Here is a 19,789-nt window from a genome sequence, read left to right as displayed (position 1 = left end):
TTTCTCGTAGTTGCCTCAGTGCAGTAGCCCGATTTTCTGCAGTTAGATAGTATCGTGACACAGCCCCTTGTCGAAGACTAAAACCTCGTGTTCCTCCAGCTGTTTGCGTATCTTTGTTTACTGTTTCTTCTGTTGTCTGATCAACAGCGATTCTGGCAAATGGATTCCCTGGTCTAAGCTGTACGGAGAAGTAGCCTTGATTGAAATGCCTGTACAACTCGGGGCATGTTTCGTGGAGTTGCGTCATCTGTGCATAGTACACTGGTAGATATCTAGCATAGTTCACCTTGTTCATTGCGAAACACCAAGGGATCACTCTTCTGACACAAGCCAAGTGAAGCATCCAGTCGCCTTCTCTATCCGCACGAATCAACCCCAGCAGGGTCTCTACCATATCAATATACATCATCCAGAAGCGAGCCAGGTCTCCATGTTTGGTTCGCAGAAAATGTAGGTATTTCGCGAACATGTCAAAGCTCTGTACACATGAATCATCATCGAGAGCAGCAGCGAGAGTCTCGTGGCAAACATCCTCCTTGATGCTGCGAATTTTGAGGTCAGTGCTTCGAATCTGGGGTTCCTTGCCAGGATGATTGCTTTCTATCCACACCTGGAAGCCCTTCCAAATGATGCGCATTAGATGCGCATTCCACATGATGCTTACACTTGTAATCAAGTGACACCAGCCTGGATCTTTTGTTGAGCCTTCACTTACATTACCTGTGGATGAGCCTGAAAGATCCAGATTTGTAATCGATTGAAGTTGACAATGTTGAGAGTAAGATGGCCAAATCAGCAAACAGTTGAGAGTTGAGATGCACTGTGGCAGAGTGATGCCAATCCAAGCTTTGCCCTTCCCACAGAATGCAATTGCCAGCAGATGGGATCCATCTCAAAGATGGGATCTATAATAGAGTTGTATGTGGCGCCATCTAACATGTTCACTTTTAGTTCTTAAGCCACCCCCCCCCCCCCCCTCAGAAATTAATCAGGGCACCGCAACGAATCTCAGACTGAGATATAGAATATAGATATAGAATAGACTGACGTCACTTTCGGCACTGGGTTCTGTGGGTTGATTATCGGCGGGAAATTCCAACTGACATAGTTTCGGTTTGTGGAAAGTGCATGCCTTTTCATATATTTTTTGTGTACACTCGTGGTGGATGATATGTTTTAGTTTTTGAGTTATTTTTATAGACAGATAAACGGTGTAGCACAATGCATAATTTGGAAAATCATACCAGTGTTGTTTCACTAAAAAAAGTACAAGTCTAATAATAAAATATTGAAAAATATATGATTTTTTTTCGATAATTGATTTTTATAATAATTAATCTAAAACAAAATGCTTCATATTATTTTTTATTTAGACGGTACACATCGGACGTATATTTAGTCGTCAACCGCACATCGATAGCTAGTATAGAAGTCCAGATACACGTGCAACAATGTACCCCACCAAATGGGCATTTTCGAGCTGGGTGGTTTCAAAGATGGCGTCCATCCGGGCACTAAGCTACCGTTCTCAGATGTCCATCACACCTTTTCTGACACTTGAGACATTGGTCTAATGGAAAATCATAATGAGAATTACTCCCCCCGCCGGAGCATTCACTTCAAAATATGGCCGGTTGGCTCAAGGACTATTACCACTTGCCATCACCTTCGTCTTTCCGATATTCACCTTCAGACCTTTTGTCTCCATACATTCCTTCCACTTGTTCATCTTCTCCTTCAGTCCATCCATACTTTCCGCAATCAACACCAGATCATCTGCATACAACAACTCCCACGGTAAACCCTCCTTTATGTTCTGAGCGAGCACCTCCATCACAGCTACAAATAGTAGTGGACTTAGTACCGACCCCTGATGCACTCCCACCTTCACCTCAAACTCACCACTGTTCCCGTCCTTCGTCCTTACAGCTGTGCGTGCTCTTTTGTACATTGCCATCACTACTCTGATCAACCATTCCTCCGCTCCTAACTTCCTCAATGCCCATGTCAATACTTTGCGTGGAACCCTATCGAATGCTTTCTCCAGATCAACAAACCCAAGAAACAACTTCTTCCTCTTCTCCATGTACTTCTCCTGCAACTGCCTCACAATGAAAAGCGCGTCTGTCGTTCCTCTTCCTGGCATAATTCCAAACTGCATTTCGTCGATCTTCACTTTCTTCCTTATCCTCCTCTCCAACACCCTTTCCAATACCTTCATTCCATGCTCCAATAACTTTATCGCTCGGTACGAGCCACACTCCAGAGGGTCACCTTTCCCCTTGTATAGAGGGACGAGGGTACTCAGTTCCCAAGCCACTGGAATGCGGCCTTCTTTCACCACCAGATTACAGATCTCTGTCATTCTCTTCACACCCCAACTTCCTGCTGCCTTCAACTTATCTCCCACAACTCCCGTCGGCCCTCTCGCTTTTCTACTCTTCATTGCTTTTATCGCTTCCTCAACTTCCTTCTCAGTTATCTTCTCTGCCGGTCCTAAAACTGGGTTACTCTCTATGTTGCCATCCCAATCATTTTCTGCATTCAACAGCATTTCCATATATCTCTTCCATCTTCCTTTAATTCCATCTGGGTCCACAACGATTTGTCCCACTTCAACCTTCAAGCAACTCACCCCCATCACATCACACCTCTCTTTCGCTATCTGCTTTGCAATCCTGAATACTGCTCTCTGACCCTCTTCCGAATCCAAGCGTTCTCCGAACATTTTCCTACATGCCTCCTGCGCCTTTGCTACCTCTTTCTTTGCAGCCTTCCTGGCTGCCTTATAACTTTCATGCTCTGCATTTTCTGCTCCTGTACCCTTCGCCTTCTGCCACTCCTTGAACTTCTTCCTCTTCTCATCAATCCTCTTTCCAACTTCATCATCCCACCACCATGTTTCCGAGTGCCTCGGTGGTCCTTTTGTCCATCCACATACCTCACCAACGGCTCCCAACAGACTAGCTTTCATTGACATCCAACCACTTTCAAGCTCAACCACATCATCCTCTACCCTACTCAGCCTCTCTTTTAATGCCTCCCTTACTGTCACCTCTTTCAACCTCCACACCTTCATTCTCGGTTGGTACTTCACCCGCCGAGCTCTCCTCGCACCTTTCACCCTTATGTCGCAGACAACCAAGTGGTGCTGTGAAACAGCCTCCTCCCCCGGGATCACCTTTGTGTCCTGGAGGTGCCCCCTATCTCGCCTACGCAACATCAGGTAGTCAACGGTTGTCGTTGACCCACCTGACGTGTATGTAACAAGCTTATTATCCCCTTTCTGGAACTGAGTATTACAAATCAACAAATCAGCTCCATCAGCAAACTCCAAAATCCTTTCACCTTCTCCATTTCTCGCACCATATCCGTAACCCCCATGAACTCCCTCAAATCCATACATCCTCCTTCCCACATGTCCATTTAGGTCTCCCACCACAACAACTTCCTCATCTTTCACGTTTTCCATCAGCTTCTCTATCGCACACCAGAACTTGTCCTTCCCTTCATCGCTCCGACCAACCTGCGGAGCATATCCCGAGATGACGTTCACCAAGAGCTTTCCAATCATCATTTTCACCATCATCAACCTATCACTCACTCTAGTCACACTCACCACACTGTCTACAAACTCCTCAGAAAACAGGACACCAACACCATTCACGCCCTCCAGGCACCCTTGCCACACAAACTTGTATTTCTGTCCCTGCCTACCCTTCACCATTCTCACACCACTTCCCTTCCATCTCGTCTCTTGCACACAACATATGTCCACTCTTCTTCTGACCAATACTTCCACCACTTCTCCTGATCTCCCTGTCATTGTCCCTACATTCCATGTCCCAAACCTCAGAAACCGATCTCCACTTCGGGCTGTACCCTGCCCATATGTAGTTGTAATTGTCATGGTTGTATATAATTGAATGTATACTTGTATATAATTATAAGTGTCATTCATCAAAAAGGCTTCGGCACTATAGAGATTTAAAAAAAAATCTCCAACATACTCAACGTTTTATTTTCAAATTTATTGTTATTATTTTTGCCTAAAACACTCCCAGGCACTCACTGATGAACCTCTGAAAGTTTGACGAAGATCCGTTCATCCATCTCTGAGAAAAATGGCGACACACACACAGACAGACACACAGACAGACACACAGACAGACACACAGACAGACACACAGACAGACAGACAGACAGACAGACACACACCGACACAGACAGACAGACACACAGAGACACAGACAGACAGACACACAGAGACACAGACAGACAGACACACAGACAGACAGACACACAGACAGACAGACACACAGACAGACAGACACACAGACAGACACACAGACACACACACAGACAGACAGACAGACACACAGACAGACACACACAGACATACAGACAGACAGACACACAGACAGACACAGACAGACACACAGAGATAGAGAGACAGACAGACAGACACACAGACAGACACACAGGCAGACAGACAGACACACAGGCAGACAGACAGACACACACAGACAGACAGACAGACACACAGACAGATAGACAGACAGACACACACAGACAGACAGACAGACAGACAGACACACAGACAGACAGACACACACACAGACCAACGTCTCTCTCTTATATAGTAGAAGAAGATTATAATAATTACCTGCCGCTCAGGTTGATTGGTTTCCCATTTTTCAACCACTTTATGTCCACGTTAGGATCCGCAACTTCAATCTCGAACCTTATTCTCCCGCCCTTGTCCACTTGATATGCAGGTTCCAACTTCTTGAGGATAACTGCATTGATCGAATGGACACATGGTGAATTAAAGAGGGGTTTGGGGTTGGGGTTGGGGTTGGGGTTGTTGTCCAAGACAAGGAATTCGCGTCAATTACAAAGGTAACTTGATGATCACAAAACACCTGGAGTTTTTTGAACACGAATCTCGATATTCAAATGTATTTATGAAGTTACAGGTTTCATTCTGAATTACAAGGAGGAGGATTAAAAGTATTTGGCAAGGCAGAAGATGTCTAATGAAAACTACGTCATGGAATAGTGTGGGGAATGGGGGGGGGGGGGGGGAGGGGGGAACTTAACGGGTAAGGTGTGGCTTTTTGGTCTTAGGGTCTTCAGTTTGATCCCCTGTTGTGCCATTGAAATAACGTCAGGTGGATGTTGACTCGCTCTGTCATCCATCCCAGGTCGGAAAAATGAGTACCAGCTGACTGGGGTAACAAGCTAAGTAAGGACACTTAAGTTTGAGGGTATAAGTTTTGTTAACGCTCCAAGTACGAAAAACAGCAAAAATTTTTTTTTACCGGTGAGAGACCTTCACCTCAGGCCAAGCATAAAACCTCTCTCCCCTCCGCTTATTGGTTAAAGGGAAACCGCACCGGTTACCGATTACGTCTCTTGACCCAAAGGATCACGATAGGACCATTACACCCCCAAAGGACCACAAAGGACCATTACACCACCCCAGTGAGGAAGTCCGTCCAACCCTATTGGTTTAGAGGTAAGTACTGTAGAGAGAGGCACCTGCCCCACCTTGCTCCACATTTCCCTGACAGGGGCACCTGCCCCACCCTGTGCACCTTTCCCAAATAGGGGCCACTGCTGCACCCTGTGCACCATCCCGCGATAGGGGCCGTGGCACATGCCCCACCTTCCTGCGATAGGGACACCTGCTCCACCTCCCACCAATAGGGGGCCCCACATTGCTGCACTTTCCCCCCGATAGGGGCACTTGCCCTACCTTTCCGTGATAGGGGCACTTGCCTCGCCTCCGACCAATAGGGGCACCTTGCCCTACCTTTCCGTGATAGGGGCACTTGCCTCGCCTCTGACCAATAGGGGCACCTTGCCCTACATCTCATTACATTTTTAATACAAACTAGCCGAAACCCGTGGAACATCCACAGAAGGGAGGATGTGGTGTATGGATAGAGTGTACCATTATGGATGGCATAGGGGATTTGCTTGTCCGAGTAAGAGTTAGGAAGAAAGATGAGAATGAAGAGTGCGTATATGAACAACGATCGCCGACACCGGCACAAATGCATGCTCTGGATTGTCCACTCAGTGGACGGCTTGCTTTCGCCTTCGCCTGTCCAATCAGCAGACGGCTTGCTTCGCCTTCGCCCAGCAGACGCCAATATGATGGCGTCGTAAGATGGCGTCGTATCGGCAGTTAATCGGATGCTTTTTGGCCCCAACGTCGGCTAATTCAGATTTTTCGAGTATGGCTGTACGTGATAAACAAAGAGCGCGGTTCGTAGATCGTAAATCCATTAGTGCCGTGGGCATCGGGTCACTGGGTGCGGCGTAAAAGGGATAACAAAGTCGAGTCCTTACGCTATTATTATATAGATTGGTACTTCCTTGGAGTCCACCTGATTGATTGAACAATGTGTGGTTTGTATTTCCTGTTTCATGATTATTATTCTTGGGTAAAATGCCAGGTGATAGAAAAGGCACCTTTATATAAAGGTATGTGGCAAAGTATAGAATAGAAGGGACATTCCATAGCATGAAGAAAATGTCCAGCAATAGAAAAGAAGGGACATTAAAAAAAAAAATCTTATGTGCATGCTGGACTACCTGTGTGTTCTTAGGAGGAACCAGGTAATGCTCGAGAAAAGTTCATATAAAGGGGCGACAATTTGATTCATACACCTGCATGAAGACGTAAATGTATTCTATTTACCAGATGTAGGGCGCACGTTTATATGAACTTTTCTAGAGCATTACTCAACGTCATGTGTCACGTACTGTATGTCTGATGAAAGAGGAGTTGTACAAAATAAAGAAGGACTGCACAAAAACACCCAACAGAATACACCACACAAACACGTCCAGGTGAGAGTCTGCAATCTCTCATTGCTCTGTGTTGTTTTTGTTTCTAGACAAGACGTAGAGGCTGAACAGAGGAAGCGTGAATATTTGCATCGTTTATAGTGAAGGTTGATGGCAGATATAATGACGTAGTAGTAGTAGTAGTAGTAGTAGTAGTAGTAGTAGTAATAATGACATAGTAGTATAAATAATGACAGAATATTGATGATGTAGTAGTAATAGTACTAGTAGTAATGATGACATCGTAGTAGTAATAATGACAGCATATTGATGTTGTAGTAGTAGTAATAGTCATAGTAGTAGTAGTAGTAGTAGTAGTAATGATGACATAGTAGTAGTAATAATGACAGAATATTGATGATGTTGTAGTAGTAGTAGTAGTAGTAATGATGACTTAGTAGTAGTAATAATGACAGAATATTGATGATGTAGTAGTAGTAGTAGTAGTAGTAGTAATGATGACTTAGTAGTAGTAATAATGACAGAATATTGATGATGTAGTAGTAGTAGTAGTAGTAGTAGTAGTAATGATGACTTAGTAGTCGTAATAATGACAGAATATTGATGATGTAGTAGTAGTAGTAGTAGTAGTAGTAGTAGTAGTAGTAGTAATGATGACTTAGTAGTAGTAATAATGACAGAATATTGATGATGTAGTAGTAGTAGTAGTAGTAGTAGTAGTAATGATTACTTAGTAGTAGTAATAATGACAGAATATTGATGATGTAGTAGTAGTAGTAGTAGTAGTAATGATGACTTAGTAGTCGTAATAATGACAGAATATTGATGATGTAGTAGTAGTAGTAGTAGTAGTAGTAATGATGACATAGTAGTAGTAATAATGACAGAATATTGATGATGATGTAGTAGTAGTAGTAGTAGTAGTAGTAGCAGTAGTGGTAGGACTTGTAATAATGACATAGAGTAGTAGTAAACGGCAAGCACACCTTCACTCTTCACCGGTGCCCTCATCTTCTTGAGGCGTTTGAGGAGGCCGCGCAGGTCTGTTATTCCGTGCTCGAATGCGATTCTCTCGAATTCTGATGGTTTTGCGTTCTTGAGGATTTCCCAAACGTCATCGCTCGGCTCGTTGGGTTCTTCTACCACCTTCTTCTCGCTGTTCCACCACATTGTTTGTGTTTTGCACATTTTGTTAGACAACATCATATTTCTTGTTTTATTTCAACACTAATATATTTCCTTGTGACATTCACCACAAATCGTGTTAAAGGTGTTAATTTGTTTTCTTGTTGAATGGATGTTGCAGCTTTTCAGAATATCATCAGGTGGGTCACTCTCTTTGATAGATATGTTTGACCCCCACCATCTGCTTCCTTCCCCAAACTCCTCACCTGCTCCTATCCCAAACTCTCCACCTGCTCCTACCCAACCCCTAACCTGCTCTTATCCCAAATTCCCCAACCCCTCACCTGCTCTTATCCCCAACCCCTCACCTGCTCTTATCCCCAACCCCTCACCTGCTCTTATCCCCAACCCCTCACCTGCTCTTATCCCCAACCCCTCACCTGCTCTTATCCCAAACCCCTCACCTGCTACTATCCCAAACTCTACACCTGCTGCAATCCCAAACTCCCCGCCTGCTCCCATCCAACAACCATTTACATCTTATCCCATACTTCCATCGAAACTACCTGCAATCTTATTTTCCTGAAGACAATATCTCTGGTTTTCTGTCCCTCTTTGCACTTCATTGTTCATTTTAGATCATGATAAATTATATAACTCACCGCTTCTTGAGCAAAGCACTGAAATCCATTTCTCCTGCATCCTCTTTCTTCTCTTTTCCACTAAAGAAAACACACAACTCAGGGGATTAATGGATGCACTGATTCAGGTGTACTCATCATGGATACATTTTCACAATTTAATACTACCTGGTAATACTACGACTACTATTACTACAACGATTACTACAATTACTACTGCTACTACTACTAATACTACTACTTAGTACTACTACTGGTACCACTACTACAACCATGACTACCACTATTACTACTACTACAACCACCGCCACTACTACTACAATTACTACTGCTACTACGACTAATACTACTACTTAGTACTACTACTAGTACCACTACTACAACCATGACTACCACTATTACTACTACAACCACCGCCACTACTACTACTACTACTACTACTATTACTACTACTACTACCACCACTACTACTACTTCCCATACTACTTAGTACCACCACTACTACCACTACTACTACTACTACTACTACTATTACTACTACTACTACCACCACTACTACTACTTCCCATACTACTTAGTACCACCACTACTACTACTACCACTATTACTACTACTACTACCACCAATACTATTTAGTACTACTATTACCACTACTACAACCTGTCACTACTACAATTACTACTACAACTACCACTACTACTACTTCCAATACTACTTAGTACTGCTACTACCACTACTACTACTATTACGACTACTACTACCACTACTACAACTACTACCACTACTACGATTACTACCACTACGACTACTATTACTACTACTACCACCACTACTATTACTGCCACTACTACTACTACTATTACTACTACTACCACCACTACTACTACTATAACTACTACTGCTACCACTACTACTACTATTACTACTACTACTACCACCACTACTACTATTACTACTACTACTACCACCACCACTACTTCTATTACTACTACTACTACTACTACTACTATTACCACTACTACTATTACTACTACTACAACCACTACTACTACTATTACTACTACAACTACCACTACTACTACTACTGCCACTACTACTATTACTACTACTACTACCACCACTATGACTACTATTACTACTACTACCACAACTACTACTATTACTACTACTTCTACCACCACTACTACTACTGCCACTACTACTATTACTACTACTACTACCACCACTATGACTACTATTACTACTACTACCACAACTACTACTATTACTACTACTACTACCACCACTACTACTACTACCAATACTACTTAGTAGTAGTACTAGTACTACTACTATTACTACGACTACTACTACCACCACTACTACTACTTCCAATACTATTTAGTACTACTATTACCACTACTACAACCTGTCACTATTACTACTACTACTACTACTACCACTACTACTACTTCCAATACTACTTAGTACTGCTACTACCACTACTACTACTACCGCTACTACTATTACTACTACCACTACTACTACTACTACTACCACTACTACTACGATTACTACTACTACTACTACCACTACTACTACTATTACTACTACTACCACCACTACTATTACTGCCACTACTACTACTACTACTATTACTACTACTACCACCACTACTACTACTATTACTACTACTGCTACTACTACTATTACTACTACTACTACCACCACTACTACTATTACTACTACTACTACCACCACTACTACTACTATTACTACTACTATTACCACTACTACTACTATTACTACTACTATTACCACTACTACTACTATTACTACTACCACCACTACTATTACTGCCACTACTACTACTACTACTATTACTACTACTACCACCACTACTACTACTATTACTACTGCTACCACTACTACTACTATTACTACTACTACTACCACCACTACTACCACCACTACTACTATTACTACTACTACTACCACCACTACTACTACCACTACTACTACTACCACTACTACTACCAATACTACTTAGTACTGCTACTACCACTACTACTACCACTACTACTACGATTACTACTACTACTACCACTACTACTACTATTACTACTACTACTACCACCACTACTATTACTGCCACTACTACTACTACTACTACTATTACTACTACTACAACCACTACTATTACTACTACAACTACCACCACCACTACTACTACTGCCACTACTACTACTACTACTATTACTACTACTACTACCACCACTATGACTACTATTACTACTACTACTACCACTACTACTACTACTACTACCACTACTACTACTTCCAATACTACTTAGTACTGCTACTACCACTACTACTACTACCGCTACTACTACTATTACCACTACTACCACCACTACTACTATTACTACTACTACTACCACCACTACTACTACCACTACTACTACTTCCAATACTAAGTACTGCTACTACCACTACTACTACTACTACTACCACTACTACTACCACTACTACTACTACCACTACTACTACGATTACTACTACCACTACTATTACTACTACTACTACCACCACTACTATTACTGCCACTACTACTACTACTACTATTACTACTACTACAACCACTACTATTACTACTACAACTACCACCACTACTACTACTGCCACTACTACTACTATTACTACTACTACTACCACCACTATGACTACTATTACTACTACTACTACCACCACTACTACTACTACTACCACTACTACTACTACTATTACTACTACTGCTACCACTACTACTACTATTACTACTACTGCTACCACTACTACTACTATTACTACTACTACTACCACCACTACTACTATTACTACTACTACTACCACCACTCCTACTACCACTACTACTACTACCACTACTACTACTTCCAATACTACTTAGTACTGCTACTACCACTACTACTACTACCGCTACTACTACTATTACCACTACTACTACCACTACTACTACCACTACTACTACGATTACTACTACTACTACCACTACTACTATTACTACTACTACTACCACCACTACTATTACTGCCACTACTACTACTACTACTATTACTACTACTACAACCACTACTATTACTACTACAACTACCACCACTACTACTACTGCCACTACTACTACTACTATTACTACTACTACTACCACCACTATGACTACTATTACTACTACTACTACCACCACTTATACTACTACTACCACTACTACTACTACCACTACTACTACTACCACTACTACTACTTCCAATACTACTTAGTACTGCTACTACCACTACTACTACTACCGCTACTACTACTATTACCACTACTACTACTACTACTACCACTACTACTACGATTACTACTACTACCACTACTACCACTACTACTACTATTACTACTACTACTACCACCACTACTATTACTGCCACTACTACTACTACTACTACTATTACTACTACTACAACCACTACTATTACTACTACAACTACCACCACTACTACTACTGCCACTACTACTACTACTATTACTACTACTACTACCACCACTATGACTACTATTACTACTACTACCACAACTACTACTACTACTGCTACCACCACTACTACTACTGCCACTACTACTACTACTATTACTATTACTACTACTACTACCACCACTACTACTACTACTACCAATACTACTTAGTAGTACTACTACTACTACTATTACTGCTATTCTTTTGGGACAGGGGCAACGTGAGGTTCGGGCAGGAACCTGGAATTTTGGGACAAGGTACCAGCGATTGCTGGACTACCCTTGGAATCCTACTACGTCCCTCTCATATTTATGGATGGGTGACCTGTCTTGGTTTACCTGGAGGAGGAGTGACCGATGTGTTAATCACGTGTTTTTCACCCCTTAATTTTCTCCAAATGAAACCCCATAATTTGCCGGTGCTGCTACTCACACACGTTTGAAGGCCTTGCGGATGTCCATTTCCTCACCAAGTGGTGCTACTGTCGGTGAGAATGGTGGACAACACAGGTATTTGTCAATAGGTGGACAATACTCATTACTCGCGGATGTTGAGGTAGAAACATCATGAAGAAAAGCAAATAAATTAGAGAATTCATGATGGATATATTGATCTCGTGGTCATACAAACATGGTTTGGGATCAGAAGTTGATGATTTATATTTCAGGTTTTTTAAGATTGGTGAAAGTCTTTCACGAAGTGGCTGGCCAGTCCTGACGTTCGACTGCAGCTGGTAGGATGAGGAATTTGCTTGGGGGTTCCACATTACCTGCCTACTCTTTGTGAAAGACACCTGTGTGAACTTCAACATCTCACAGGAACCAGCGCCCGGTGGACGGGACACCTGGCTTAATGTCCCGTCTGAAGGACAGCCTGCTTGGTGATGTGATGCTCTACCTGCGAAACACCTGGATGACGGTTAACAGTCATGTCGGGAATGGAACTGCAGCAAGGCAAATCCACTGCTACCTCTGATCCATCGTTATCCTCCATCATGGGAATGACAATACAAATTACATTCGGATTTAGACTCGCACAGCTTGTGCCCTGGTAGTTTATGCACATTCGTGACGACAGGTGCACATTGAAAGTGAAGAAGATGCAAAGAATGAGTGAAACATTCAAGTGAAAACAAAGAATGAGACATGACGGATGGTGAAATCCCAATGGAAAGGGGAGATGTAAATCGTTACCGTTGAAAACGAAGCACAAGATGGAATGAGATCCAGGTAACAAATGGATGGATCAGGATGTCATTGGATGGTAAACGGTGGGATGAGATTGGAAGGATGGATGTGCATGGGGGGGGGGGGGGGGGGGGGAGGGTGGTAAAGGGGACAGCAATAGAAACAATGTCAATGTTACTGCATGGAATTCCATCTGTCAGGGAAGGAAAAAGAATTACAATTATGTATAACTAACAATTCTACCTATAACCGCACACTTTTTCAAGTTCATCACAAACGTCCAACCCCCAACCCCCCGCCCCCCTTTCCCCATCCACGTAGATCCCTGATAATATATAAAGAAAGACCCCAGACGAAGGTTTATCTGCTTCACTCTTCAAGAGTTGTTGGAAAGTCTTTTTTGTGCCAAGTCACATGGGGGTAGAAAAGATCAATGGTGGTGAACAGCTGTTTTAAAGACCTGGAGGGAGGAGTGGGATTGAAGAGAGTGAGGGAGTTTGTTCCAGAGGCGGGAGAAAAGAGGAATGAAAGAGTGAAGGTGAGCAGAGAGTCTCGATTTTGGCAGTTTAACCATAAGAGGGTTGCTGGCAGATCTTGTGCGACCTGTAGGAATATTTGCGGGACAGAGCCCAGAGAGAGCTGGGGGAGCAAGGCCGGAGAGGAGTCGGTAGAAGACGGAAAGACCACCAACCTGCCTGCGGTGAGTAAGTGAAAGGCCCTCGGAGATAGCTTCATCGCGGGAGATTCCAATGATTCTGAATGCTTTGGTTTCAACAGCGTGAAGCCGAGCTAGGTGTGAGGCAGGAGCACCAGACCAGAGGGGAGAGCAGTATTCCATAGAGCTGCGGATGAAAGCCTTGTAAGTGGTGAGGAGCTCAGGTGTGCTAAGGAAGGACTTCGCACGACGGAGGATGCCCAGTCGACGACTGGCTTTGGAGGCCAGATTGGAATGTGGTTTCCCAGGAAAGATCATGACAGATAGTGAGACCCAAAAACTTGAGTGACAGAACTTCTTGGAGAGGATTGTTGAGAAAGTAGATGGGAGGGTTTTCCAGACGGTCTTTTCGGAGAGACATCGTAAGAGTGTGAGATTTGTCAGGATTGAAAGACATGTTCCACTTGTTTGCCCAGTCTGTGATTTTGTCCAGGTCGGCAGAGAGTGAGGAGGCTGCAGACTGCCGATCTGAGGGGTGAGGAATGGAGCGGCAGAGAGTGGAGTAATCAGCAAAGAGATAGAGAGGATTTTGCAGAGAGTCAGAGAGATCATTGATGAAAACCAGAAAAAGCACAGGGCCAAGAACACTGCCTTGGGGAACTCCAGCCTGAACAGGAAGGGGAGATGAGAAAAATCCATGCAGAGCCACTGAATGACGGATTTGATTCAGGGCGAACGCCATGACAGAAACTTCTCCACCTTGACAGGAGAGAAGGACACAGAGTTCAGGAGCAGCTGGGTTCGACTGGGTAAGGTGGGTACAGAGATAGACGGGTTTGGGACACAAGATTTTGAGGCAAACACAGAGTTGAGGCATTCGGCTTTGTCACGTGCGGAGTCAGCTTTGTCGCCGTTGGAGGTAAGGGAGAGGATGGAACGGGAACAATCACCAGAAACAGATTTGACTAGACGCCACCAGGATTTGGAGGAAGGAGACAGGTTTGAGAGTTCATTCTTGAGTGTGGAGAGATAGTGCTTCCTGGCACTCCTGAGGGTAGACACACACTTGTTTCGAGCTTGGTGGAAGGAACTGAGATTGCCTTCAGTTGGAGTTGCCTTCCAAGACGCAAAGGCAAGTTGTTTCAGGGCAACTGCCTCACCACAAGATTCAGTGCACCATGGATGGGAGGAAGGGTAAGACAACTGAAGACGAGATGGGATAAATCTGTGCATGAGGGAGAACAGTTTACTTTGGAAGAATTCCCAGGATGAGTTTGTGTTGAGGCAGTAGAGATAGGAGACCATGGGATGGGAAATTTATGGGAAATTTATGTTTGGCAGGGCAAACCCTGAAATATCTTCGCCAAGTTCAACGTTGACCCCTGTGAAATTGAAAGAAAGACACCAGCCCAATATTTCCCCTCCCCCCCCTTTTTTAAAGCCATTTTCCCTGCTGGAGCAGGGGTTAGCCTTGCGGGCCCCATGACAATCATCATGGTTTCCTTTTTGAGGCAATGTTTTAATGTTATATTTTATGTTTTATTTTTACCAGCCCAATGTTTACCTGTTTTAATTCATAGAGACATAAGGTATGATGTTGGCAATTCTTCTTTGGATTGAAATACTAATTTGGGGTCTGGGTGTACTACACCAAGGTATCTCCATACCTAATTTGGGGTCTGGGTGTACTCCACCAAGGTCTCTCCATACCTAATTTGGGGTCTGGATGTACGACACCAAGGTCTCTCCATACCTAATTTGGGGTCTGCGTGTACGACACCAAGGTCTCTCCATACCTGATTTGGGGTCTGGGTGTACTCCACCAAGTTGTCTCCATACCTAATTTGGGGTCTGGGTGTACTACACCAAGGTATGTTTATACCTAATTTGTTGTCTGGGTGTACTAGACCAAGGTATCTGCATACCTAATTAGTGGTCTGGGTGTATTGGACCAAGGTAGCTCCATCCCTAATTTGGGGTCTGGGTGTACTAGACCAAAGGACATACATACCTAATTGTGGGTCTGGGTGTACAAGACCAAGGTAGTTTCATACCTAATTTGGGGTCTGTGTGTACTTGAGCTCAGACTTTGGTTTGGATTGAATACCTTTGATTGGATTGATCATGCATAAATAACACTTCTAACACTGCTGGTTATCATGTTAACACCGCTGGTTATCATGTTAACACTGCTGGTTATCATGTTGACATTGCTGGTTATCATGTTGACACCACTGGTTATCATGTTAACATCACTGGTTATCATGTTAACACTGATGGTTATCATGTTAACACCACTGGTTGTCATGTTAACGCCGCTGGTTATCATGCTGACACTGCTGGTTATCATTCTGACACCACTAGTTATCATGTTGACACCGCTGGTTATCATGTTGAAACCGCTGGTTATCATCTTGACATCGCTGGTTATCATCTTGACATCGCTGGTTATCATGTTAACACTGCTTGTTATCACGGTAACACCGCTGGTTATCATGTTACCATCGCTGGCGATCATGTTAACATCACTGGTTCTCATGTTAACGTCACTGGTTATCATGCTGACATCGCTGGTTATCATTCTGACACCACTGGTTGTCATGTTGACACCGCTGGTTATCATGTTGACACCGCTGGTTATCATGTTGACACCGCTGGTTATCATGGTAACACTGATGGTTATCATGTTGACACCGCTGGTGATCATGGTGATCATGCAGCACTCGGGTCCAAATTAGGAATGCAGTTTTGGCTTTGACTTAAAGCACAAGCCATCTTCTTTTTAACAGGCCTTCCTTTTTCATTCTATACATCTCCACGAATGTTGATAACCCAACTCAATCAGGACGAGTTACACGCAAACCATCCGTTTCGATTCTACCTACTTCGCTACGTACTCAATGCTGGACAAGGTAGGTGTTTCCCCACCGAAGAATACAACGGTTCAAACTCCAAACTCGATTCTACAGGCAGAGGGAGGGCTGTAAGCTCGGCATGAAAAGGTATTGTTAGTGCTCATGTACGTACCTGTAATGTTAACATCAAAGCTGCAGCTGTCCTTGGTTCCCTTGTGTGAGATTTCACACCTGTATTTCCCCGTGTGCATCTCCTTGGCTTTGATCATATTCATCTCAAAGGTGTAAATCTGCACCAACAAACAGACTCAATTCTCAACCCATCTCTCTGCGTCCAAAACCCCATAATTGGGCAAAATTTTCTTTTTTCCATGAAATTAATGAACTGAGGAAGAAGCCGGCCGGCTTCGTATGTCTAACGGAGAGTTTACTCAATAAAATTCGATTATGAGACAAAGTTACCTTGGTGTTCTTATCAAAGGTGTCCTTGAATTGTAGATGTTTTCCAGCTTTGCTGGACAAATCCATCCATTTTCCTATCAAAGTGAAACCAAGAAAGATAATGGTCATTACGCCTGTCGATATCTAAACCTTACATTAGACCTGTCTATATCTAAACCTTACATTAGACCTGTCTATATCTAAATCTTACATTAGGCCTGTCTATATTTAAACCTTACATTAGGCCTGTCAATATCTAAATCTTACATTAGGCCTGTCTATATCTAAACCTTACATTAGGGCTGTCGATATCTAAAACATACATTAGGCCCGTCTATGTCTAAACCTTACATTAGGCCTGTCGATATGTAAACCTTACATTAGGCCTGTTCATATGTAAAACTTACATTAGGCCTGTTCATATGTAAAACTTACATTAGGCCTGTTCATATCTAAAACTTACATTAGGCCTGTTCATTTGTAGAACTTACATTAGGCCTGTTCATATCTAAAACTTGCACTAGGCCTGTCTATATCTAAAACGTTCACGAGGTCTGTCTAGATCTAAAACGTTCACTAGGCCTGTCTAAATCTAAAACGTTCATTAAGCCTGTCTATATCTAAAACTTTCACTCGGCCTGTCTGTATCTAAAACGTTCATTAACCCTGTCTATATCTAAAATGTTCACTAGACCTGTCTATATCTAAACCATTCACTCGGCCTGTCTATATCTAAAACGTCCAGTAGGCCTGTCTATATCTAAAACGTTCACTAGGCCTGTCTATATCTAAAACGTTCATTAGGCCTGTCTATATCTAAAACTTTCACTGGACCTGTCTGTATCTAAAACGTTCATTAACCCTGTCTATATCTAAAATGTTCACTAGCCCTGTCTATATCTAAAACTTTCACTCGGCCTGTCTATATCTAAAATGTTCACTAGTCCTGTCTATATTTAAAACGTACATTTGGCCTGTCTATATCTAAAACGTTCACTAGGCCTGTCTATATTTAAAACGTTCACGAGCCCTGTCTATATCTAAAACGTTCACTAGGCCTGTCTATAATATCTAAAACGTTCACGAGGCCTGTCTATATCTAAAACTTTCACTCGGCCTGTCTAAATCTAAAACGTTCACTAGACCTGTCTATATCTAAAACATTCACTTGGCCTGTCTATATCTAAAACGTTCACTCGGCCTGTCTATATCGAAAACGTTCACTAGCCCTGTCTATATCTAAAACGTTCACGAACCCTGTCTATATCTAAAACGTTCACGAACCCTGTCTATATCTAAAACGTTCACTAGGCCTGTCTATATCTAAAACGTTCACTAGCCCTGTCTATATCTAAAACTTTCACTCGGCTTGTCTATATCTAAAACGTTCACTAGCCCTGTCTATATCTAAAACTTTCACTCGGCCTGTCTATATCTAAAACGTTCACTAGGCCTGTCTATATCTAAAACGTTCACTCGGCCTGTCTATATCTAAAATGTTCACTAGGCCTGTCTATATCTAAAATGTTCACTAGCCCTGTCTATATCTAAAATGTTCACTAGCCCTGTCTATATCTAAAATGTTCACTAGCCCTGTGTATATCTAAAATGTTCACAAGGCCTGTCTATATCTAAAACTTTCACTCGTCCTGTCTATATCTAAAACGTTCACTCGCCTTGTCTATATCTAAAACTTTCACTCGTCCTGTCTATATCTAAAACTTTCACTGGTCCTGTCTATATCTAAAACGTTCACTAGCCCTGTCTATATCTACAACGTTCACTCGGCCTGTCTCTATCTAAAACGTTCACTCGCCCTGTCTATATCTAAAATGTTCACTAACCCTGTCTATATCTAAAACGTTCACTCGCCCTGTCTATATCTAAAATGTTCACTAACCCTGTCTATATCTAAAACTTTCACTCGTCCTGTCTATATCTAAAACTTTCACTCGGCCTGTCTATATCTAAAATGTTCACTAGGCCTGTCTATATCTAAAACGTTCACTCGGCCTGTCTATATCTAAAACGTTCACTAGCCCTGTCTATATCTAAAACGTTCGCTAGCCCTGTCTATATCTAAAACGTTCACTAACCCTGTCTATATCTAAAACGTTCACTAGCCCTGTCTATATCTAAAACGTTCACTCGGCTTGTCTATATCTAAAACTTTCACTAGGCCTGTCTATATCTAAAACGTTCACTAGGCCTCTCTATATCTAAAACGTTCACTCGGCCTGTCTCTATCTAAAACGTTCACTCGGCCTGTCTCTATCTAAAACGTTCACTCGCCCTGTCTATATCTAAAATGTTCACTAACCCTGTCTATATCTAAAACGTTCACTCGGCCTGTCTATATCTAAAACTTTCACTCGTCCTGTCTATATCTAAAACTTTCACTGGTCCTGTCTATATCTAAAACGTTCACTAGCCCTGTCTTTATCTAAAACGTTCACTAGGCCTGTCTATATCTACAACGTTCACTCGGCCTGTCTATATCTAAAACGTTCACTCGGCCTGTCTATATCTAA

General features: G+C 42.7%; 1 protein-coding gene across 2 annotated transcripts in view; it reads right to left on the bottom strand.

Annotated features, from left to right (window-relative positions):
• The window catches only part of LOC137428018 (myosin-binding protein C, cardiac-type), a 139,960-nt gene that overhangs the window by 92,898 nt on the left and 27,273 nt on the right, over window positions 1-19,789 (bottom strand). The window contains exons 6-11 of one of the 2 annotated variants that reach the window (XM_078777529.1): window positions 17,280-17,353; window positions 16,990-17,107; window positions 12,553-12,598; window positions 8,610-8,669; window positions 7,809-7,978; window positions 4,667-4,799 (exon numbers count right to left, since the gene is read on the bottom strand). In XM_078777529.1, coding sequence (XP_078633655.1) covers window positions 4,667-4,799; window positions 7,809-7,978; window positions 8,610-8,669; window positions 12,553-12,598; window positions 16,990-17,107; window positions 17,280-17,353 — 601 coding nt within the window. Of the gene's footprint in view, window positions 1-4,666; window positions 4,800-7,808; window positions 7,979-8,609; window positions 8,670-12,552; window positions 12,602-16,989; window positions 17,108-17,279; window positions 17,354-19,789 lie in introns of both variants that reach the window. The other variant, XM_078777528.1, reaches the window with a different exon arrangement.

Source organism: Myxine glutinosa, chromosome 5 (assembly GCF_964187855.1).
Source record: "Myxine glutinosa chromosome 5, kmMyxGlut1.1, whole genome shotgun sequence".
NCBI classification, from domain to species: domain Eukaryota; kingdom Metazoa; phylum Chordata; class Myxini; order Myxiniformes; family Myxinidae; genus Myxine; species Myxine glutinosa.
This window is presented reverse-complemented; position numbering and strand designations above follow the sequence as displayed.